Raw genomic sequence first — 25,285 nt, 5'->3', positions numbered from 1 at the left:
TATTTACTCTTCAACCAACATTACTTACACAGATGATCTGATCATTTATTTAATTTCTGCTTGTGGGAGCTTGCTGTGCGCATATTGGCTGCTGAATTTCCTACATTACAACAGCGACTACACTTCAAAAAGGACTTGATTGGCTGTAAGTCGTTTTGGGATTGCCCTGAGGTTGTGAAAGGCGCTATAGAAATGCAAGTTCTTTTCTCTCGTGTAGCAGTCGATCCCAAGAGTCTGAGCTTTTCTGCAATCTGGTCTCCCTGATGTAGAGTGGGGCATCAGGTAGGTTGGAACAAAAGGAAAGGGAAGTAGATAAGCACCTTGAAAGCTTTCTTATTCCAGTTTGGGAGCAGGGGAAATAACTTGTGGAAACAGTGCCGAATGCAATCAGATCAGCCAACCCGACCAGGATAAATGGACAGAAGGGAAATTACATGTATCCGAGACTCCGATAAGCAAATCAGCTTTGCTAATCTCTCTCGCCAACCTGGCTATTTAGTAGCCATAATGTCTCTAGTATATCTAGGGCTGTTAGGGTTAAATAATGAGGACAGGTTGCATAGACGAGGCTTGTATTCCCTCAAGTATAGAAGATTAAGGGGTGATCTAATTGAGGTGTTTAAGATGATTAAAGGGGTTAACAGGTTTACATAGAAACATAGAAGATAGGAGCAGGAGTAGGCCATTCGGCCCTTCGAGCCTGCTCCGCCATTCAACGAGATCATGGCTGATCATCCAAACCCGAGCACCCGGTCCCTACACCGACAGCCATCCCACCCAAGCCCTATCCCTGTAACCCCACGTATTTAATCCCCCCTAACACTATGGGGGAGTCCAAAACAAGAGGACATACGCTTAAAATTATAGTTAGGCCATTCAGGGGTGATGTCAGGAAGCACTTCTTCAGAGTAGTGGAAATCTGGAAAACTCCCCCCCCCCCCCCCCCCCCCAAAAAAAGTTGCTGAGGCTGAGGGTCAATTGAAAATTTAAAAACAGATATATAGATTTCTGTTTGGCAAGAGCATTAAGGGTTACTGAACCAAGATACAGGTCAGCCATGATCTAATTGAATGGTGGAACAGGCTCGAGGGGGCCGAATGGCCTGCTCCTGTTCCTAGCACGTTGACCTGGGCTTGGGAGTAGTGCGTCCATTTCCTGTTCATGGGAATTGAAGCCAGCTAGCTGCAGGGAATGGCCAAGGTGTTTTCCAAATGTTGAATTGTGGTCTTGCTCCCAGCTGATTTGCGGTGGAGGGAAGTTAATTAAACATTTCCAAAGCTGGGAAGAGCGGAAGAACTGGGAATCCTGGCAGCTTCGGAGAAAAGATGATCAAGGGTTAGATGAAGAGCCTGTAGCGGAAATGCTAAACAGTCTTTTCTCAGATGCTAAGAGACCCGTTGTATATTTTGAGCATTTTACTGTTTTTATCTAATGGGGATCCTAGTTTGTTTAATAACAACTTGTGTGTATATATATATAGCGCCTTTAACGCAGTAAAAACATCCCAAGATGCTTCACGGGAGTGTTATCAAACAAAATTTGACACTAAGTCACATGACATATTCGGACAGGTAACCAAAAGCTTGGTCAAAGAGGTAGGTTTTAAGGCACGTCTTAAAGGAGGAGAAAGAGGCGGCGAGGTTTAGGGAGGGAATCCCAGAGCTTCGAGCCTAGTCAGCTGAAGACGCAGCCGCCAATGGTGGAGCGATTAAAATAGCAAAAATATATTTTTTTAAAGCATCCTTTCACTGGGACAGAAAGGGATTCTCTCTCTCAGACAGAAGCGACATTTTCAATACACATTTGCGGGCTGACGTCGTTCTGAATCCACTAAGCTCTGACGAGCCTCTCAGCCGAGCCAAGAAGATTGACACTGCATTAAAAGACAAAGGCTCTGTTTGCATTTACTGTTTGCCTGAGGATACTCAATCACTCCAGCCCAGGTACAAATACACACACACTGTCTATATTATAGTGAATAACACACCCTGTATATATTATAGAGATTAACACAACCTGTCTATATTATAGAGAATAACACAACCTATATATATTATAGAGAATAACACACCCTGTATATATTATAGAGAATAACACAACCTGTCTATATTATAGTGAATAACACACCCTGTATATATTATAGTGAATAACACACCCTGTATATATTAGAGGGAATAACACACCCTGTATATATTATAGAGAATAACACACCCTGTATATATTATAGAGAATAACACAACCTGTATATATTATAGAGAATAACACACCCTGTATATATTATAGAGAATAACACACCCTGTATATATTATAGAGAATAACACACCCTGTATATATTATAGTGAATAACACACCCTGTATATATTAGAGGGAATAACACACCCTGTATATATTATAGAGAATAACACAACCTGTATATATTATAGAGAATAACACACCCTGTATATATTATGGAGAATAACACACCCTGTATATATTATAGTGAATAACACACCCTGTATATATTATAGTGAATAACACACCCTGTATACATTATAGTGAATAACACACCCTGCTGTGTCCCTATTGGTTCACTAGAATGAGGGGACTTAAATGTAATAGGTTTAGGACAGAGGGCAAGGGGAAACTGTTTTATACAGAGGGCTGTGAGGCGTGGAGTGTCCGTGATTGAATCAGAGACCGTGTCAACAATGGGTTAGATTGGTGGTGTTTGGCGGGGGTGGTGGTCGAGGTGGTGTATGTACATGGACTCTGGAAAGGCCACTGACAAGGAACCACTCAGGAGATTACTAGAGAAGATTAGGGGAGGATAACAAACTGGAAAGAACATTGGTGCAAAGGGAGAAAACAAAAACTGTGGGTTGAGAGCAGTTTTTCAGAGTGGTTGGAAGTGATGTTGCACAGGTTTCTGTTCTGGGACCACTTCAGTTCACTGTGAATATCAATGATTTGGATATAGTGCTAGAGGGAAAGGTGTCAACATTTATAGATTATACTAAATAGCTGGTTTAGATTAACAGTTACAGGCTCGTCACATCTAGAGGGGATTTAAAATATCAGCCCTCAAATGTATATTGAAAATGTCTCTTCTGTCTGAGAGAGAATGACTTTCTATCCCAGTAAAGGGAAGCTTTAAAAAAAATATTTTTGCTATTTGTGGAAGGTGGGAGGTCAGAGGAGCTGGTGGGGGGGAAGTCTGAGTGCGTGGGAGATCAGAGGATTCGCCTGTACCTGTCCAATCGCTTCCTACTGACCAGTACCTCAGTGCTAGTCAGAAACTATCAACCCAAATTAACACTTTATCAGGGAGTTTGATCAAAGGAAGAGGATATTGGGTAACAGAGACCAGAGAGAGAGAGAAAGGAGGAAGAGAGACAGAGGCACAGAAAGTGAGAGAGAAAGGAGGACGAGAGAGATACAGAAAGTAAAGAGAGACAGAAACAGAAAGGGGGAAGAGAGAAAGACACAGAAAGTAAGAAGAGAGGTAGACAGAGAGAGAAAGGAGAGAGAAGAAAGAAAAACGAGAGAAAGAGAAGGCAAGGATCTCCAGAGACAGTAAGTAGGAAGAGAGTGAGAGAGAAAAGGAGACGAGAGAGAGAAAAAAGAGAAAGAGAATAGGGAGAGAGGCAAGAGAGAAAGGAGTTGGAGGGAGAGGGGAGAGACAGAGAACAATAAGAGAAAGCGAGGCAGAACGTGAGACTGCGCAGAAATAGTCCAACACAGCCAGAGTTTGACACACACCACAAACGGTTTAACAGATTACGACGAGTCTGGGACAGCAATTGGGACCAAGGCAGAGAGATTCTTATTAAAACTTCCTGATCACGACAGATGAAGGATTGACTTCTGTTTGCGAAATGAAGGACTTTTATCCGCTGTATTCCAACAACCAGGCCTATCGAAGGAGTGGATCCCCTAACGGGACATGTGAAGGTAACCTGGAACTCTTTGTATATTTCCGGTTTTTGCTCGGGAGGATGAGGAGCAACTACAACCAGGCAACAGCTTAAATTCTGGAATATTCTTTTTCTGTAAAATCTGTCTAGGAAACTTTAAGGAAAGAGAAAAATGGGAAAACTATCTTGCCACTAAATCAAATCTCCGTGTGTTGTCCCCTTCCACACGCGACTGTCTCTGAAGGGCTTAAAGTTACATTTCTGATAAAGGAGAAAAAAATACTTGCATTTACATAGCGCCTTTCACGACTTCAGGACGCCTCAAAGCGCTTTACAGCTATTGAAGTACTTTTTCAAGTGTAGTCGCTGTTGTAATGTAGGAAACGCGGCAGCCAGTTGCGCACAGCAAGCTCCCACAAACAGCAATGTTATAATGACCAGATAATCTGTTTTTGTTATGTTGATTAAGAGATAAATATTGGCCAGGACCCTGAGGAGAATTCCCCTACTCTTCTTCAAAATAGCGCCATGGGATCTTTTACGTCCACCTGAGAGGGTAGACAGGGCTTCAGTTTAACGTCTCATCTGAAAGACGGCACCTCCAACAGTGCAGCACTCCCTCAGTACTGCCCTGGAATGTCAGCCTAGATTTTTGTGCTCAAGTCTCTGGAGTGAGACTTGAACCCACAAACTTCCAACTCAAAGGCGAGAGTGCTGCCCACTGAGTCACGGCTGATACATTAAGGAAAGGAGAGAATGGGAAAACTGTTGTGCCACGAAATCAAATCTGTGTGTGTTGTCCCCTCCCGCACGCGGCTGTCTCTGAAGGGCTTAAAGTTGCATTGCTGATACAGGCGAAAGATCCTGTTAGTTTGGAAATGAGTGCAAAATTCAGTCTTTTTTATTCTTCCACCTTCTTAATCCCACCTTTTTCCCTTCATCTCCTAAAGAGGCAGTTCAGAGACGATTCACTCGGTTAATTCCAGAGATGAGGGGGTTGATTTATGAGGAAAGGTTGAGCAGGCTGGGCCTATACTCATTGGAATTTAGAAGAATGAGAGGTGATCTTATTGAAACATACAAGATACTGAGGGGGCACGACAAGGTAGATGCAGAGAGGATGTTTCCTCTTGTGGGGAAATCTAGAACTAGGGGGCATAGTTTTAGAATAAAGGGTCGTCGCCCTTTTAGAACCGAGATGAGGAGGAATTTCTTCTCTCAGAGTCATAAATTTGTGGAATTCTCTGCCCCAGAGAGCTGTGGAGGCTGGGTCATTAAATACATTTAAGATGGAGATAGACAAATTTTTACAAGATAAGGGAGTGAAGGGTTATGGGGAGCAGGCGGGGAAGTGGCTTTGAGCCCAAGATCAGCCATGATCTTATTGAATGGCGGAGCAGGCTCGAGGGGCCAAGTGGCCTATTCCTGCTCCTATTTCTTATGTTTTTATGTAGATGTTGGTTTGCCAGGCCATATCCTGATGGGATGTAGAGTAGATGGGCTCGAAATGCTCTCTTAAGAACAGCTCAAGTGTGAGTATATTGCTGGGCGGGGGGGGCGGCGGGTGGTGTTGAGAGAGAGTTCCACGGTTCAAATGGGGAGGGGTGTTCAAAATTTTCAATGGTCCATTACTGACATCCTAGTGCTAACTTGTAATTGCGGAATATTCTTTTACTGTAATATCCGTCGAGGAAACAGTAAGGAAGTAGAAAATGGGAAAGCTATCATGCTACTCAATCAAATCTGTGTGTGTTCTCCTCTCCCGCACACGACTGTGTCTGAAGGGCATAAATCTACATTGCTGACACAGGAGAAAGTTGCAGTTAGTTTGGAAATTAAATTAAATGTTAGTTTGGATTTATATAATACGGAGCTGACGGCCCATTTAAATAATGAGAGTTCCAATGGAAGCCGTTCAGTTCCTTGACTGTGAGGAAGAACGGCCCAGTGAGGAGGGGGCCACCACTCTCTGGGAGACCCCCACCAACGGGAGGAAGTACCTTAAAAAGAAAGGGGGCTGCTCCCTTCTTAAAATAAACTTCTACCATACAGTCTGGTGGTTGCTGCTGTGAATTATCTGTTCATTTGAAATGAAATGCAAATAGTTTGAGGACGTGTGCAAGGCTTCATTTATTGCCCATCCCTAGTTCCTCTGAGAATTTTAAGAGTCACCCACATAGTGTGGGACTGGAGTCACGTGTAGGCCCGACCAGCTAAGGGCAGCAGATTCCCTCCCCTGAAGGACCGGGTTGGGTTTTTACAACAATCCAGCAGCTTTCTTGGTTGTTTTTACTGGTGGAGATTATTGAATTCTCCTCCCCTTGACATTCAATGGCATTACCATCGCTGAATCCCCCACTATCAACATCCTGGGGGTTACCATTGATCAGAAACTGAACTGGACTGGGCCAGCCATATAAATACTGTGGCTACAAGAGCAGGCCAGAGGCTGGGAATTCTGCGGCAAGTGTCTCACCTCCTGACTCCCCAAAGCCTTTCCACCATCTACAAGGCACAAGTCAGGAGTGTGATGGAATACTCTCCACTTGCCTGGATGAGTGCAGCTCCAACAACACTCAAGAAGCTCGACACCATTCAGGATAAAGCAGCCCGCTTGATTGCCACCCCATCTACCACCTTAAACATTCACTCCCTCCACCACCGGCGCACTGTGGCTGCAGTGTGTACCATCTACAAGTTCCCCTCCAAGCCACACACCATCCTGACTTGGACCTGTATCGCCGTTCCTTCACTGTCGCTGGGCCAAAATCCTGGAACTCCCTTCCTAACAGCATTGTGGGTGTACCTACACCATATGGACTGCAGCGGTTCAAGAAGGTGGCTCACCACCATCTTCTCAAGGGCAATTAGGGATGGGCACTAAATGCAGGCCTAGCCAGCGACGCCCACATCCCATCAATGAATAAAAAAAATTTTTTTTTAATTCTACAACTTGCCACGACAGGAGGTAAACTCACTTCAGGTTTGCTAGTCCACTCTTAAAACCTCTACGCTACCATAATTATTTAATTCAAACTACTCAGGTGTCAGCCATGGCTCAGTGGGTAACGCTCTTGTCTCTGAGTCAGAAGGTTGTGGGTTCAAGTCCTGCTCCAAAGACTTGCGCACAAAAATCTGGGCTGACACTCCAGGGGAGTGCTGCATTGTCAGAGGTGCCGTCTTTCGGATGAGACGTTAAACCAAGGCCCTGTCTACCCTCTCAGGTGGACGTAAAAGATCCCATAGCACTATTTCAAAGAAGAGCAGGGGAGTTCTCCCCAATGTCCTGGTCAATATTTATCCCTCAATTAACATCACTAAACAGATTATCTGGGGTGAGGGTCATAAATTTGCGTTTACGACGCAGACCTTCACCTGCTGGGACAGCCTGTCGGGAATCTGTACACACGACCCCACGATTTTCCTCCATTAATGAAACTTGTAACAGATAATAATAATAATCAACTTTATTGTCATTGTTAGTGCACAAGTGCAGTACAACGAAATGTAGGCTTGCGGCTCCCGAGAGTGTACATTTAGATTAAGACATTTAGACATTCAACATACATTTGGCTTGTAATACATTAACATAAACATAACCATAACGTAATGTGGGTGTAGAAGGAGATGTGTCAAATTCTAAGTAGTCACGAGGACAAATTTGTTGAGTTACCCTTCTGATCTATGAGCGTAGATTTTTAAACTGGGCCCCATGGATTCCTTGAAGGAAAGGAGCAGCAGAACTCGATATTTTTCTGTATTTGTTGCTTTACTTACATGGTTCCATTCCAATATAAAAAATCCTGCAATGAGAAAACTGTTGGTTTGCTGAAGCTATTATAAGGATGTTAGTACAGGGGGATGTGGTCCTTGGGTGTGTCAGTATTTACAGGGTGTCCCCGGGAGTGTCTCAGTATTTACAGGGGGTCCCCGGGAGTGTGTCAGTATTTACAGGGTGTCCCTGGGAGTGTGTCAGTATTTACAGAGGGGCCTGGGGAGTGTGTCAGTATTTACAGGGGGTCCCCAGGAGTGTGTCAGTATTTACAGGGGGTCCCCGGGAGTGTGTCAGTATTTACAGAGGGGTCCCCGGGAGTGTGTCAGTATTTACAGAGGGGCCAGGGGAGTGTGTCAGTATTTACAGGGGGTCCCCGGGAGTGTGTCAGTATTTACAGGGGGTCCCCGGGAGTGTGTCAGTATTTACAGGGGGTCCCCGGGAGTGTGTCAGTATTTACAGAGGGGCCTGGGGAGTGTGTCAGTATTTACAGGGGGTCCCCGGGAGTGTGTCAGCATTTACAGGGGGTCCCCGGCAGTGTGTCAGTATTTACAGAGGGGCCTGGGGAGTGTGTCAGTATTTACAGGGGGTCCCCAGGAGTGCGTCAGTATTTACAGGGGGTCCACGGGAGTTTGTCGGTATTTACAGGGGGTCCCCGGGAGTGTGTCAGTATTTACAGGGTGTCCCTGGGAGTGTGTCAGTATTTACAGGGGGTCCCCAGGAGTGCGTCAGTATTTACAGGGGGTCCCCGGGAGTTTGTCGGTATTTACAGGAGGTCCCTGGGAGTGCGTCAGTATTTACAGGGGATCCCCGGGAGTGTGTCAGTATTTACAGGGGGTCCCCGGGAGTGTGTCAGTATTTACAGGGGGTCCCCGGGAGTGTGTCAGTATTTACAGGAGGTCCCTAGGAGTGTGTCAGTTTTTACAGGGGGTCCCTGGGAGTGTGTCAGTATTTACAGGGGTGCCCCGGGAGTGTGTCAGTATTTACAGGGAGTCCCCGGGAGTGTGTCAGTATTTACAGGGGGTCCCCGGGAGTGTGTCAGCATTTACAGGGGGTCCCTGGGAGTGTGTCAGTATTTACAGGAGGTCCCCGGGAGTGTGTCAGCATTTACAGGGGGTCCCTGGGAGTGTGTCAGTATTTACAGGAAGTCCCCAGGAGTGTCTCAGTATTTACAGGGGGTCCCCAGGAGTGTGTCAGTATTTACAGGGGGTCCCTGGGAGTGTGTCAGTATTTACAGGAGGTCCCCAGGAGTGTCTCAGTATTTACAGGGGGTCCCCGGGAGTGTGTCAGTATAGAAACATAGAAGATAGGAGCAGGAGTAGGCCATTCAGCCCCTCGACCCTGTTCTGCCATTTAATGAGATCATGGCTGATCATCCAAATTCAGTACCCATTGACGTAATAAAACTCACTACGCACTTGGTTTGAGTATAAAGCAAGGCTTTAATCAACTTGTTTCAAAACATGGAGGTCTAGTTGTACTTCACTAGTTCCTGTCTTACAAAATGTCCCTGGGCAAGCTGGGCCCACGCCTGAGTATTTATACTCCTTGGACGGCGCCACCAGCTGGCCATCCAGCGTTATTTCATGAGTCGTTTCTTTATGATGATGAGATTTATAACACCCTGTCCCTGCTTTCTCCCCATATCCCTTTAGCCTTAAGAAATTTATCTAACTCCTTCTTAAATATATTTAATGAATTGGCCTCAACTGCCTTTTGTGGTAGAGAATTCCACAGGTTCACCACTCTCTGGGTGAAGAAATTCCTCCTCATCTCTGTCCTAAATGGCTTACCCCTTATCCTTAAACTGTGACCCCTGGTTCTGGACTCCCCCGTCATCGGGAACATCCTTCCTGCATCTAGTCTGTCTAGTCCTGTTAGAATTTTGTAAGTTTCAATGAGATCCCCTCATTCTTCTAAACTCTAGTGAATACAAGCCCAATCAAACCAATCTCTCTTGATACGTCATTCCTGCTGTCCCAGGTATCAGTCTGGTGTATCTTCGCTGCACTCCCTCCATGGCAGATAAGGCGACCAAAACTGCACACAATACTCAAGGTGTGGGCTCACCAATCCCTGTACAACTGCAGCAAGACTTCCTTGCTCCTGTACTCGAATCCTCTCGCTATGAAGACCAACATACCATTTGCCTTCTTAACCGCCTGCTGCACCTGCATGCTTACCTTCAGTGACTGGTGCACAAGGACACCCAGGTCTTGTTGCACTTCCCCTTTTCCCAATCTATTGCCGTTAAGATAAGTGGATAGACTGGAGAAACTGGGGTTGTTCTCCTTGGAGCAGAGAAGATTGAGAGGAGATTTGATAGAGATGTTCAAAATCATGAGGGATCTACACAGAGTAGAGAGAGAGAAACTGTTCCCACTGACGGAAGGGTCGAGAACCAGAGGACACAGATTTAAGGTGATGGCAAAAGATCCAAAGGCGACATGAGGGAAAACTTTTTTACACAGCGAGTGGTTAGGATCTGGAATGCATTGCCTGAAAGGGTGGTGGAGGCAGATTCAATAGTGGCTTTCAAAAGGGAATTGGATAAGTACCTGAAGGAAAAAATTTTGCAGGGCTACAGAGAAAGGGCGGGGGAGTGGGACTAGCTGGAGTGCTCTTGCTGGCTCTCTGCCAAAATGCATCACTTCACACTTTTCTGCGTTAAACTTCATCTGCCGCGTGTCCGCCCATTCCACCAGCCTGTCTATGTCCTCTTGAAGTCTATCACTATCCTCCTCACTGTTCACTATACTTCCAAGTTTTGTGTCATCTGCAAATTTTGAAATTGTGCCCTGTACACCTGACCTAAGTCCAAATCATTAATATATATGGAGAAAAGCAGTGGTCCTAGTACCGACCCCTGGGGAACACCACTGTGTACCTTCCTCCAGTCCGAAAAACAACTGTTCACCACTACTCTCTGTTTCCTGTCCCTTAGCCAATTTTGTATCCATGATGCCACTGTCCCTTTTATTCCATGGGCTTCAACTTTGCTGACAAGCCTATTATGTGGCACTTTATCAAACGCCTTTTGGAAGTCCATGTACACCACCACATTGCCCTCATCAACCCTCTCTGTTACCTCATCAAAAAATGTAATCAAGTTAGTTAAACACAATTTGCCTTTAACAAATCCATGCTGGCTTCCCTTAATTAATCCACACTTGTTTAAGTGACTCTTAATTTTGACCCAGATTATCGTTTCTAAAAGCTTCCCCACCACCAAGGTTAAGCTGACTGGCCCGTAGTTGCTGGGTTTATCCTTGCACGATTTTTTAAACAAGGAGAAATACTTGAAGGGAAAAAATTTGCAGGGCTATGGGTATGGGGAAAGAGATGGGGGGTTTGGGACTAATTGTTATACATATCAGGAAAAGATGAACAGGCTGGGTCGCTTTTCTCTTGAAAAGAGAAGGCTGAGGGGTGACCTAATAGAGGTCTTTAAAATTATGAAAGGTTTTTGTAAAGTCTGTGGGTTGTACAGTTAATAACGACACAGACTTCAGGAATAACAAACAAACAGGTCTTTACTATTCGAAGGTCAGGGCGAATCTGCCCAAGGAATCCTGCCACAACACTTATATACCGGTGTGGTCACCGTCGGTATTACAGTATACAGAAGCCAAACAAGTAGTGCCACACCTAAAGTAGTTCTCTTAAAGGTGAACGGTTACATACAATAGTTCTCTTAAAGGTAGACGGGTACATACACTACAATCCTCCCTTTTTAGCTTATTACATACAGAGTCCCCATTAAACATAACATATCTTCAACTTCATATAAAACAATTTACAGACATAGTCTCGGTGGGAAACAGTTCACAGGTTCAGTCTCTGCGGGAACAGTTCACAGATTCAGTCTCTGATCTTGACTCGGTCCGAACAACATCTCTTTGGTGTAGATGGTTCACATTGCTAGCGTGACTCCTCCATATCCTTTTCTTGACGTAACAGCTTGAACTTTCGTCCTGCTGAACCAGCAGTGCTGACTTTTACAACAACTGGGTTGCCTTGATATTTTCCTACTTCCCAACTGATTTAACTCCTTTCGTAGGGTCCACGCATGATCTGGTAGAAGTGATAATATTTGCGATAGTTATCATCTTCTGCTTCTTCTTTTTCTTTTCTGCTTTTTGGAGACTCTCGGGGCTCCCTTATCAGCTGCCAGCTGTAGCGCCACCAACTCTCTATGTTCCTTCGACTTTAAGTGCTTCATCCTGATTTCGGCACTTTGGGAGTTTTCATCACAAACTGGGCAGACCACATCCTCGTAATATTCAGTGTCACTCAACAGGTCATGGTAATATTCGGGTTCGTCCTGAGTTAGGCCAGCGAGAGGGCCTTCTACTTCCTCCTTACCCATCTGGACGTTAGCTGACTGTGATTCCTTCCCTAGACATCTTTCTTGAAAAGACTTCTTCATGCATTCATCTTCATCCCGCTCTTCCTGGGTTTCCTGCAAATCCTTCACTAATGACCTCATTTGTGATTTCAATACTTCCCCTTCCCTCGGGGATTGATTGATCGGGCTATTCAATCCTTCTACTGGAGCAGCTGTTTCAACATTCTGTTGTTCACATAGACGCGATTCAGCGTACTTTTGGCATCCCAGTAAAGTCTGTTTTGCAACCTCAGCTATTTCCCAAACTTTTGAGAGCTCCGAACTCCTTCCCGTTGAAGATTGAAGCTCGTGTTCAGATTGTTCCCATTGCAGTCTTTTCCCTCAGCATATGAAGGAGTTGGCTGACCGTTAACTCTTCCACGGGAACACTGTGGATCAGAGTCTTCTCCATTTCATCCACCTTTTCCTCCAATGCTTCCACCTTCTGTTCCTCTTGTACTCTGGCTTTCAGCGCTCGGAAAAGTTGCGCCCTGATGCTCTCTAGCTCATGTTCAGGGACCATTCTTACAGTCTCTGTGTTTCTTACAGTTTCCTTTTCTTCCACTGAAAGGATTCCCAGTTGAATCTGTTCTTCAAGTTGTTGAACCTCGGACATTGCCGCCTCATATTTGTCTTGGGTTTCCTTCAATATTTTTATGAGTTCTTGGACATCTGGTCTTTCATGTTCTGCCATGTCTTTCACCTCTAATTTCTCATCTATGGATGGAACTTCTACCGATGAGTCTGTCTTGGCCTTGAGCTCATCAAGAATTTCCTGCAGCCTTTGGACTTCTTGCTCATGTTCAACCTTTAGTTGTTCATATGCTTCTACTGAAACTAGCTTTTCGGAGGTTGCCGAGTTAACCCCCTCCAGAATTGTAGCCTGGGCCTGTTCATACTGTTCTTTCAACTTCTCACACTCTGCTTGTAAGGAGTCGTAGAGAAGAACTGGAATAACATCCTGGCTTCCTGAAGATTCCTCTTCATTTGCTTCTTTCGCAATTTCCTGTTGGAGTTCAGCCAAGGCTGCTATGCTATCTGCCTCTCGAAGTCTCACTGCCATCAAATCTTCTTTATTCTTGCAGTCTATCTCAGCCATTTTCCGATTACTTTCATTTAACTGAGTGAGTAGTCCCTTATTCTGGGCTGAGAGATATTGCACCTTCTCATGTAGACCATAGCACTCCTTCTCTGCTCGACATAGCTGGTTACTGCTGATTTGGTTCTGTGTTTCAAGTTCCAACATCCTTTGCTTAGCTTCTTTCAGTTTCGCCCCTATAAGCTCCTCTTGCAACATGGCCACATTATTCACATCAGGTAAAGAAGCGTTTCTCTTTTCCATGTCCAAGATTTTTTTCTGCATATCTTTAAGTGCACACTGCGATTCAGCTTCTCTTAACCTTGCTTGCACTAGCTCCGTCTCCAATTGCAGAACAAAATCCTCAGTGTAGTGTGGTTTGCCTTTATGCTGTATCTCTAGATCATGCAAATATTCTAACTCCTGAACATCATAAGGGAGATGTGATCGGTAATTGGTCACGATGGCTCTATGGTCGCTCTTTGCTTGAGCTAGCTGCCTCTGCTGTCATTCCAGGTTCTCCCATTCGGTGTCCCAGAACTTTTCCATTGTTTTCATCTCTTGTACGAGACGGTAACTCAACTGTTCTAATTGTTGTCGTACTTTGAAATAAGTTTGAGTTCGAGTTCGGTGTTCTTCCGTCGTGGATAAGTCCTTAACTTGAACAGGCTCAGAATTCTCTGTCAAACTGGAGTTCTGCTCTGAAGCTTTATTCTTCTCGGTAGCATAAGCCTTTATGCATGTCTTCGTTTTCTCCACCATAGTCGGCAAGTTCATTTTAGCCTTGTCTTCCATATTTGAGTTGGTCTTATCGTCATCCGTTTCAGAATCTGAGCTGATAGCTTGCACTGAGTCCTCACTCATTATGGCTTTTAGATAGTGCCATTCCATGTCTATTTTCTTGATCCACTCTCGTCCTAGAAGTGGTGGTCCTCCCTCAGATAATACGTACAAGTTCATTCTTGGGTGTTCTTTACCCCTATCTCTCACCTTGACTCTTATCTTCCCCATGGGGTATACCTTATGCCCCGTGTATGTCTGCAATACGAACTTGGTATTTCTTAAGGGTATGTGAGAGAATAGCCGGTGGTAGTCCCTTCGATTTATGACTGATAGAGCTGATCCAGTGTCCAACTCCATTCTTACTTGGACTCCAGCTATTTTTAGTATGACCCAGATAGTTTGTAGGTCAGCTTCCTTACTCACACTGTGAATTCTCAGACTACCCAGCTCCTGGCTGTTTGGGTCTGAGTCTGAATTCTGTTCGTCTGAACTCTTCTCAGCCACCTTGTGTACCTTGTTGTACTTTTCTTGTGGTGGCTTCCTTTGGTTGTTGGTCTTCTTCCCTGACCGGCATACCTTAGCGATGTGACCCAGTTTGCCACATTTCCTACATTCTTGGTTCTTAAACCAGCATTGATTCTGGTCGTGTGTTGTCTTCCCACAACGATAGCATTTTGTTGTACTTGAGGTAATTTGGTCCACCCCGAGTGCCGCCGCCTTTAGCTGCATTTTCGCCGTTCCTTTCGCTGCGGCTTCGTGCGATGCGGCTATAAGGACAGCCCTGTCAAGTATGAGGTCGTTCTCTTCGAGTAGTCGCTTTTGTGTCCCTTCCTTGGACAATCCGCATACGAACTTGTCTCGCAGTGCCTCTGTCAGATTCCCTCCGAACTGGCAGCATTTCGCTAGCCTACGCAGTTCGACCAAATATTCCGCGTTGCTTTCGTCTTTCCATTGCGTTCTTGCATAGAATTTGAATCGTTCAGCCAACATCAACGGTGTGGGGTTCAAGTGGTCCTTCAGAACAGCCACAATCCCTTCGAAAGTCTGATCGGCCGGTTTAGCTGGTGCTAGTAGATGCTTCAAGAGCCCGTATGTCTTTGCGCCCATCGAGTTTAGCAATGTTATCGCTTTGTCGTCTTCCTCTATTTTGTTGGCTTCACAATAGATCTCGATGCGTTCCACGTACGTGGCCCAGTCTTCTATCTCAGAATTAAAATCGTTAATATTCCCTCGCTTAGGCATCTTCCTTTCCTTGGGAGCAGCACAAGTATTTCTTTAAATTCTTATTTATTATTTATTTATTTCTAAGATGGCGGTTTTTCCCGCGAAAATGGCGGTTTCCCGCTCTTTCCTTCTCTCCCCGCCCCTTCAATGGCGGTCTCCCGCGTCTGTCATCTTCTCCGCCTAATGGCGGCTTCCCGCGTTTCTTCCCTGGTGGGAGGGGTACGCTTTCCCCACAGCGGACAGGTTCAGCCGCTGGGCTGGCTTCCGCACAGCTCCCCTTACTCGGCTCTGTCTTTCTCTCCCGCTCGCACGGCTCTACCGGCGCTGGGTACCCCGTTGGTGGAGAACAGTTCAGCCGCTGGACTGGCTCTCGCACAGCCTCCTTTGGTCGGCTCTGCCTCTCCCACACGCCCGGCTCCCGTTCGCCTCCCAGCCCTCACGCAGTCCAGTGCTTCCCTCCCCGGCTGCGGCTGAGTTTCTCTCTTCCCGCGCCTGCTCCCGGTCTCAGCGCTTCGTGGCTTCGGTCGCTGCCCGGCTTTTCCCGCCGATCGCGGTCCGGCTATCTCACGACGCCGTTGGACCCGCCTTCCTGACCAGCTCTGCTCCCCCTCGACCGTGGTCGAGTGCACAGCCCTTATCCTCCGGATTTCGTTACACTTTTCCCTACTCACAGTCTCCGCGGCCGCCTTGTTTCCTGCTGATCGGCTCACTCCGCACCGTGGTAGAAGGGTAGTCAGTGCCTGTTGCTGATGGAAGCTTTTGTTGCTAAAGTCTTCCTCCTTTCTATTGCTGCAGCCTCGTGTTTTCTTCCAGCAGAACGACGAGGGCGGTTGCCTCTCTTCGACGCTCTTTAGTTGCTTTGGTAGTCTTGCCGCAGGGTACGATCGGACTCGTCGCCACTGTAAAGTCTGTGGGTTGTACAGTTAATAACAACACAGACTTCAGGAATAACAAACAAACAGGTCTTTACTATTCGAAGGTCAGGGCGAATCTGCCCAAGGAATCATGCCACAACACTTATATACCGGTGTGGTCACCGTCGGTATTACAGTATACAGAAGCCAAACAAGTAGTGCCACACCTAAAGTAGTTCTCTTAAAGGTGAACGGTTACATACAATAGTTCTCTTAAAGGTAGACGGGTACATACACTACAGTTTTGATAGAGTGGATACAGAGAGAGTGTTTCCACTTGTGGGGAAGAGCATAACTAGAGGCCATCAATATAAGATAGTCAGCAAGAAATCCAATAGGGAATTCAGAAGACACTTCTTTACTCAGAGTGGTGAGAATGTGGAACTCGCTACCACAGGGAGTGGCTGAAGCGAATAGTATAGATGCATTTAAGGGGAGGCTAGATAAGCAATATAAAGAGGGAGAAGGGAATAGAGGGTTGATAGTTAGATGAGGAAAGACAGGAGGAAGCTCGAGTGGCACATAAACGCTGGCATGGACTGGTTGGGCTGAATGGTCTGGTCTGTTTCTGTGCTGTATATCCTATGTATTGGAGAGCTCTTGCAAAAGAGCCGGCACAAGCATGATGGGCCGAATGGCTTCCTTCTGCGCTGTATCATTCTATGATTGTATGAACTGCAGGGGACCCCAACAAATATTGAATAATGTACAAGGTATCGAACTTTCACAAGGAGTCGGTGCCATGCCGGGGTGGGGGGGGTAGGACAGAAGGTTAGAGGGAACTAAATGCTGATGAGTATATATATTTTTTAATTGAAAAACAGGTTTCTCTCAGTTCATGGGGCAGTGGTCAGAAACCTCTTCCTCTGTCACCCATGGAGAGGTGGGATTGAAGTTCCAGAGGAGAAAACGTACGAGCTTCACCCAGAAACAAATTCTCGCAATGGAGTCGGTTTTCAGCTCCAATAGATATCCCAACATTTACCTCCGAGAGACCTTGGCGGAGCTGATCGGTCAGCCAGAGTCCAGAATTCACGTAAGTCCCCGCACCATTGGTTTGTTTGTAGAATCATAGAATCTTACAGCACAGAAGGAGGCCATTCGACCCATTGTACCCGTGCTGCCTCTCTGAAAGAGCTGCCAATTAGTCCCACTCCCCTGCTCTTTCCCCATAGCCCTGCTAATTTTTCCTTTTCAAATATTTATCCAATTCCCTTTAGAAAGTTACTATTGAATCTGATTCCACCACCCTTTCAGGCAGTGTATTTCAGGTCATAAATCGCAGTGTAAAAACATTTCTCCTCATCTCGCCTCTGGTTCTTCTGCCAATTATCATAAATCTGTGTCCTCTGGTTACAGACCCTGCTGCCAGTGGAAACCGTTTCTCCTTACTTACTCTATCAAAACCCTTCATGATTTTGAACACCTCTATCAAATTTTCCCTTAACCTTCTCTGCTCTAAGGAGAACAATCCCAGCTTCTCCAGTCTCTCCACATAACTGAAGTCCCTCAACTCTGATATCATTCTAGTAAAACTTCTCTGCATCCTCTCCAAGCCTTGACATCAATGTTCCCTTTAAGCTGTGTGGACGCGCAGCGCTCTGGAGCTCCTGCGCAGCCGATGAGCCCCAGCTGGCTTTTAAATGGAAAAACCGTGCATGCACAGATTTTTGAATGGGCCGCGCAGTCCATTAAAGGGGCCATGGGGCCCCCAAAAAATTAGAGGGAACATTGCTTGACATCCTTCCTAAAGTGTGAGGCCCAGAATTGGACACAATACTCCAGCTGAGGCCTAACCAGTGCGTTGACAAAGTGAGGACGTTGGTTTTTGTTGTTGAATTATTTGCTACCTATTGTCCTGGTAACTTAGCTGACAAGTGCCGTGCAGATCAGGAAAAAGTCCCAGGTCCGTCTCTGGTCTCTCCACCGATCGCAGGGGTAGAGACTGTTACAATTGGCCTCAGCACCACTGGGTTATGGAGAGGGAGAGAAAGAGGAAAAAAAAGTCAGCCAGGGTTCCCGCTCCTGATTGTTATGGAGTAGCCCCTCGCTGAGGAAACTTGCGAGTGGGGACTTCAAGCGAGGATTTGCTGGTGATGCCCTGCTTAGTGGAATAGCCCATCAACACTTAACAGTCTTAACATTTCAGGTCTGGGACCCTTCATCATTCATCATGATGAAAGGTCCCAGATCTGAAACGTTAACTCTGTTTCTATCTCCACGGATGCTGCCTGGCCTGCTGAGTATTTCCAGCATTTCCTGTTGTTATTTCAGATTTCCAGCATCTGCAGTATTTTGCTATTATAACACTTAGTCTGTCCAACATGTGAGGAATGGCAACTTGAGCAAGGTGTTGGGGAGAGAGGGCACCCTAGCAACAAGGCAGTACCTCCGGGAAGGAAATAAGTCGACTCCTCCCGCTGGGGTACTTTGAAAGCCTGACAGTGAACGTCAGCAGGCTATTCGACTACAAGGGCCGTCACAGCCCAGCCCAGCCGCTGTCCTGTCCTGGCCCTCAGCCCCACACACACACACCATAACTAGGCAGCGCAAGGAGCGCACGTCAACACAAGCACCCCACCCACCCGCCCCTTCAACCACTGTCTGCCCCACCTGTGACAGAGACTGTAGGTCCCACATTGGACTCAACTCATCAGTCACATGCGAGCTCATTTTTAATGTGGAAGCAAGTCATCCTCGGTTCCAAGGGGCTGCCTAAGAAGAAGAAGAACTAGCAATGGGCCAGCAATCGGGCAGCAGGAACCCCGGCTGGCTCAGCCTTCCCTCATGGTGGGGTGGGTGCTGCGCCCCATGCCGAGGCCGCTCCCCCCACTGACAGCTCTGCTAATTAAACTCTGGTTGATCCGCAGGTGTGGTTCCAAAACCGACGGGCGAAACGCCGCCGCCAGGACACGGAGACCAGTGGCGGGCCAAAGGCTCAGCCAGGCCCGCCGTTGCCTAGTGACGGCCCCGAGCAGGCCCGAGCCTCCGGCGTGCTGGAGGGGCCCAGCCGTCCGCTCCTGGCCCAGGGGGCCGCGGCTTTGGCTGAGGGCCCCAGACCGTCCGACGCTGGATACCAGTGGCGAGTGAGAGAGGGCCAACCCGGCCCATTCAGAGCATCAAGCCAGGCGGAGGACGAGGAGGAGGAGGTCGCAGACCCATCGCCTCGGGTCGTCGGGGACACGATGGCGCAGGTTGGGCGGAACCCGCCGGCGGTGTTTGGCGGTGACCGCCGCCGCTTCCACACCAGCGGGTCCGAGATGGAGACCGAGGTCCGTCCCTTAACATCTTCGGCCTTCTCTCTGAAGCAGCGCTCCCCCTGGGAATGCGCTGGCCGGTATTCACCCCTTTCCCAGCCTGGCGACCCGGGATCCGGCGGGCGGGGGGAACCTTGGCTCGGCCGCTCCGGGGCCTCGCTTGACAACCGCCTGTCCCCAGCCGGTCGGTCAGCCTCCAGCCAGTGAGAGCGAGCAGGAGAAACTTGACAAATCACCAAGCAAAGGAGTGAATAATAGATTGTAATAAAATGTAAGCCGCAAAAAAATAGCCTTTACATGATCGCTGCTCATATCACCCGATCCCCCCGGCCCCTCAATCATTGCCTCGGATCTTGACCTGGAGTTTGACACTCGGTTATGAGCAATACATGTTTACAGACTGTGAGCACATTGCCAGAGTCGACGTGTGTGTGTGTGTGTTTGTCAGGCGGTGATCTCTTTGTGCCTCTCTGTGAAGATTTTACTGATTGCGTTGTGTGGCGAGCTTTATGTAAAAGCCATACACACAAAAAAAACATAATTGAAACAAATTAAAACACTTGAATGCACTCGTACAGTGTGTGCTTGTGTGAATCCATCGTGTTGTTTCCCCCTCTATTACACTGAGTGTTTGAAAACGGGTGAGGGAAGATTTCCCCAAGGGGCCGATTATCGGTTTCGGCGGTGGGATGAGATCGAGGCGGGAATGGATCGGCCGCCCCGCCCGATTGTCCTAGAAGTCAACGGTAAGTACAATCAGGATTTGTGTATAACTACCTGTCAGCCATGGCTCAGTGTGGTAGCACTCTCGCCTGAATCAGAAGGTCGCTGGTTCAAATCCCTACTCCAGAGACTTGGGCACAAACATCCAGGCTGATACTCCACTGCAGTACCGAGGGAGCACTACTGCAGGAGGAGAGGTTAAATCGAGGCCCCATCTCAGATGGACATAATAATTTCCATGGGCACTGTTTTGAGGAAGAGAAAGGGGAATTGTGCCCTGGCCAATATTTAACCCTCAACTAACATAACTATAAAAAAAACAGATTCTCCATTGTGCGCACATTACAACAATGACTACACTTTAAGAGTACTTAATTGGCTGTGAATCGCTTCGGGACATCCTACGGTTGTGAAAGACGTTATATAAATGCAAGTCTTAACTACTGCTGAAACTGAAAGTGACCCCCTCTCGCCCCCCCCCCCAGCAAAGGCCCTGTGCTTGTTCCCTAGGCCTGAGCTGGAATAGTGGGGGAAGGAGAATTGTAAAATAATAATATGTGGGAGGGGATTCCTGCTCCTGATTAATATCCAGTAACCTCTGCCGCAAAGTGTTACAGCACAGAAACAGGTCATTCGGCCCAACAGGTCCATACCGGTGTTGACAAGCCTCCTCTCGTCCCTCTTCATCTAACCCCATCAACATATCTTTCTATTCCTTTCTCCCACATGTGCTTATCTAGCCTCCCCTTGAATGCATCCATGCTATTCACCTCAACTACTCCTTGTAGTAGCAAGTTCCACATGCTAGCCATTCTCTGGGTAAAGAGGTTTCTCCTGAACTCCCTATTGGACTTATTAGTGAGTATCTTATATTTATGGCCCCTAGATCTGTTCTCGCTGGCAAATGGAAACATTTCCTCTACGTCTACCCTAATAAAAAACCCTTTTATAATCTTAAAGACCTCTATCAGTTCACCTCTCAGCCTCTTTCCTAGAGAAAAGAGCCTCAGCCTGTTCAATCTTTCCTGATAGTTATAACCTCTCGGTTAAGAACATAAGAAATAGGAGCAGGAGTAGGCCATACGGCCCCTCGGGCCTGCTCCGCCATTCAATAGGATCATGGCTGATCCGAATCTAGACTCACGTCCACTTCCCTGCCCTCTCCCTGTAACCCCTAATTCCCTTATCTGCTAGGACAATGTCTATCTCCATTTTAAATTTATTTAATGTTGCAGCTTCCACAGCTCTCTGGGGTAGCAAATTCCATAGATTTACTACCCTCTGAGTGAAGAAGTTTCTCCTCATCTCAGTTTTGAAAGGGCAGCCCCTTATTCTAAGATTATGCCCCCTAGTTCTAGTCTCACCCATCAGTCGAAACATCCTCACCACATCCACCCGATCAAGCCCCCTCACAATCTTATATGTTTCGATAAGATCGCCTCTCATTCTTCTGAACTCCAGTGAGTAGAGTCCCAACCTATTCAACCTTTCCTCATACGTCAACCCCCTCATCTCTGGAATCAACCGAGTGAACCTTCTCTGAACCGCCTCGAGAGCAAGTATATCTTTTCTTAAATATGGAAACCAAAACTGCACGCAGTATTCCAGGTGTGGCCTCACCAATACCCTGTATAACTGCAGCAAGACTTCCCTGTTTTTATACTCCATCCCCCTTGCAATAAAAGCCAAGATTCCATTGGCCTTCCTGATCACCTGCTGCACCTGCATACTAACTTTTTGTGTTTCATGCACCAGGACCCCCAGATCCCTTTGTACTGTAGCACTTTGCAGTTTCTCTCCATTTAGATAATAACTTGCTCTTTGATTTTTTCTGCCAAAGTGCATAACCTCACACTTTCCAACACTATATTACGTCTGCCAAATCTCTGCCCACTCACTTAGCCTGTCTATGTCCTTTTGCAGGTTTTTTATGTCCTCCTCACTCACTGCTTTCCCTCCCATCTTTGTATCGTCGGCAAACTTGGATATGTTGCACTCGGTCCCTTCCTCCAAATCGTTAATATAGATTGTAAAGAGTTGGGGTCCCAGCACTGATCCCTGTGGGACACCACTAGTTACTGATTGCCAGCCCGAGAACGAACCATTTATCCCAACTCTTTGTTTTCTGTTAGATAGCCAATCTTCCACCCATGCCAGTATATTACCCCCAATCCCGTGATTTTTTATCTTGATCAGTAATCTGTGTGGAACCTTGTCAAATGCCTTTTGGAAGTCCAAATACACTACATCCACTGGTTCCCCTTTATCCACCCTGTATGTTACATCCTCAAAGAATTCGAGCAAATTTGTCAAACATGACTTCCCCTTCGTAAAACCATGCTGACTCTGTCCTATTAAATTATGTTTATCCAAATGCTCTGATACTGATTCCTTAATAATGGACTCCAACATTTTGCCAACCACAGATGTTAGGCTAACTGGTCTATAGTTTCCAGCTTTTTGTCTACTTCCCTTCTTAAATAAGGGTGTTACATTAGCAGTTTTCCAATCTGCCGGGACCTTTCCTGAGTCCAGGGAGTTCTGGAAAATGATCACCAATGCATCCACAATCCCTACCGCCACTTCTCTCAAGACCCTAGGATGTAGGCCATCAGGTCCGGGGGATTTATCCACCTTAAGTCCCATTATTTTACTGAGTACCATCTCTTTAGTGATTTTAATCGTGTTTAGCTCCTCCCCCCCAATTGCCCCCTGTTTGTCCAGTGTTGGGATATTTTTAGTGTCCTCTACTGTAAAGACTGATACAAAATATTTGTTCAGCGTCTTTGCCATCTCCATGTTCCCCACCACTACTTTCCCGGTCCCATCCTCTAAGGGACCAACGTTCACTTTAGCCACCCTTTTTCTTTTTATATAGCTGTAGAAACTCTTGCTATCTGTTTTTATATTTTTTGCTAGTTTACTTTCATAATCTATCTTCCCTTTCTTAATTAATCTTTTAGTTATTGTTTGCTGGCTTTTAAATGCTTCCCAATCTTCTATCCTCCCACTAGATTTGGCTAATTTATATGCCCTTGTTTTCAGTCGAATACTATACTTTATTACTTTACTAAGCCACGGATGGCTGTCTTTTCTTTTACTCCCCTTTTTCCTCAGTGGAATATATTTATCTTGAAAGATGTGAAATATCTCCTTGAATGTAGACCACTGCTCGTGTACTGTCTTACACTTTAATCGGTTTTCCCAGTCCACTTTAGTCAATTCTACTCTCATACCTTCATAGTCTCCTTTATTTAAGCTTAGTACGCTGGTTTGAGATCCAACTCTCTCACCCTCAAACTGAATTTGGAATTCAACCATATTATGGTCACTCATTCCAAGGGGATCCTTTACTAGGACATTTTTTATTAATCCTGTCTCATTACACAGGACCAGATCTAAGATTGCCTGCCCCCTGGTTGGTTCAGTTACATACTGCTCAAGGAACCCGTCCCTAATACACTCTATGAACTCTTCCTCAATGCTGCCATACCCAATTTGATTAGTCCAGTCAATATGAAAGTTAAAATCCCCCATGATTATAGCTGTTCCCATATTACAAGCCCCAACTATTTCCTGATTTATACTCCGACCAACAGAGTTGCAACTGTTAGGAGGCCTATAGACTACGCCCACTAGTGACTTTTTCCCCTTATTATTCCTTATCTCCACCCAAACTGTTTCACTATCCTGATCCTTTGACCCAATATCATTTCTGACTATTGCAGTGATTCCATCCTTGATTAACATAGCAACCCCACCTCCCTTTCCTTCCTGTCTGTCCTTCCTAATTGTCAAATACTCTTGTATGTTTAGTTCTCAGTCATGATTATCTTGCAGCCATGTTTCCGTAATGGCCACCAGATCATACCCATGTGTAGTTATTTGCACCGTCAACTCGTCAATTTTGTTATGAATGCTGCGTGCATTCAGATAAAGAACTTTCAAATATGCTTTCTGACAATTTATTCCTGCTTTTACCCCTTTTACTACTTTACCTTTATCATTATATACATTCTGTCCCTTCCTGACACGCTCTGGTTTTTAATTCCCCCACTGCTACCTTGCTCTATTAGCCTTCTCCGCTGTCATTTTTATTTTTCGCTCTCTTAAAATCTCCCCCCCACTAATTAGTTTAAAGCCCTCTCTACAGCCCTAGTTATTCGATTCGCCAGGATTCTAGTCCCAGCACTGGCCAAGTGAAGTCCGTTCTGGTAGCATTCGAAAGTAAATCTTTTTGCACCTTCTCCAGTGCCTCTATATCCCTTTTATAATGTGGAGACCAGAAGTATGCACATTACTCCCAAGTGTGATTCTACCAAGGTTCTATACAAGTTTAACAAGTGGACGCGTGTGAATTATGGGTGAGAGCAAGATAGGTCGGGAATGGTTCAAGACGTGCCGACAGGCAGAACCTCACTTCACACGTGGATAACAATCCGTCAAACAAAAGCAGACTGATGTCAATGGAGCTGGAACTCCACGTCGCACTATTTCGGCACAATATTCACCTTTTAATAAATCCCAACATCTAATTCGCTTTACTGACTGCCGCCGAGCATTGCTGCGATAGCATCAATTTATGGTCTACTCCTGCTCTTATTTCTTATGTTCTTGTAGCATATAAAATTCTTAAGGTAATTGACAGGGTAGATGCTGGGAGGATGTTTCCCTCGGCTGGAGAGTCTAGAATTAGGGGTCACAGTCAATGTTCCCTTTAAGGAACCCATGCAACCGGCTTGCCAACTTTAATATGCAAAAACCGTGCATATACGGTATTTTGAATGGGCTGCACAGCCCCTTAAAAGGGCCGTGCGCGCCAAAGAAAATTACAGGGAACATTGGTCACAGTCTCTGAATTAGGGGTTGGCTATTTAGGACCGAGATGAGGAGAAATTTCTTCACGCAGAGGGTTGTGAATCTTTGGAATTCTCTACCCCAGAGGGCTGTGGATGCTCAGTCATTGAGTATATTCAAGGCTGAGATAGATAGATGTTTGGACTCTAATGGAATCAAGGGATATGGGGATCAGGCGGGAAAACGGACTTGAGGTCAAACATCAGCCATGATCTTATTGTCTAGCGGAGCAGGCTTGAGGGGCCATATGGCCTACTCCTGCTCTTAATTCTTATGTTCTTATGAGGCAGAAAGTAAACATTGACTTTGTGTGATAGTATAAAACAGGTGATAGCAAATTGGCAGCCCATTGACTTCAATGGAAATAAAAATTGGGAGAGGTAAAACAGGCTGCTGA

General features: G+C 46.1%; 1 protein-coding gene across 2 annotated transcripts; it reads left to right on the top strand.

The window, feature by feature from the left end:
- Nucleotides 1-1,570: 1,570 nt before the first annotated feature.
- Nucleotides 1,571-19,883, top strand: LOC147113111 (uncharacterized). 2 transcript variants are annotated; one of them, XM_085997988.1, is made up of 3 exons: nt 1,571-1,943; nt 16,876-17,087; nt 18,922-19,883. In XM_085997988.1, the coding sequence occupies exons 2-3, from the start codon at nt 16,890-16,892 to the stop codon at nt 19,513-19,515; spliced, it is 792 nt and encodes a 263-aa protein (XP_085854114.1). In that variant the 5' UTR covers nt 1,571-1,943; nt 16,876-16,889; the 3' UTR covers nt 19,516-19,883. The 2 variants fall into 2 exon arrangements, with proteins under 2 accessions (XP_085854114.1, XP_085854115.1); XM_085997989.1 differs by lacking the exon at nt 1,571-1,943 and having other exon boundaries at nt 16,865-17,087.
- The last annotated feature ends 5,402 nt before the right edge of the window (nt 19,884-25,285 follow it).

Source organism: Somniosus microcephalus, chromosome 9 (genome assembly GCF_052327205.1).
Source record: "Somniosus microcephalus isolate GS21.2 chromosome 9, FLI_Smic_1.0, whole genome shotgun sequence".
Taxonomy (NCBI): domain Eukaryota; kingdom Metazoa; phylum Chordata; class Chondrichthyes; order Squaliformes; family Somniosidae; genus Somniosus; species Somniosus microcephalus.
This window is presented reverse-complemented; position numbering and strand designations above follow the sequence as displayed.

What these genes read in the sequence shown, in the direction of transcription:
- LOC147113111 (XM_085997988.1), top strand. Translation starts at nt 16,890, where the DNA reads ATGGGGCAGTGGTCAGAAACCTCTTCCTCTGTCACCCATGGAGAGGTG. An exon ending in AGCCAGAGTCCAGAATTCAC is followed by an intron (nt 17,088 to 18,921) that starts GTAAGTCCCCGC and finishes GTTGATCCGCAG; the next exon opens with GTGTGGTTCCAAAACCGACG.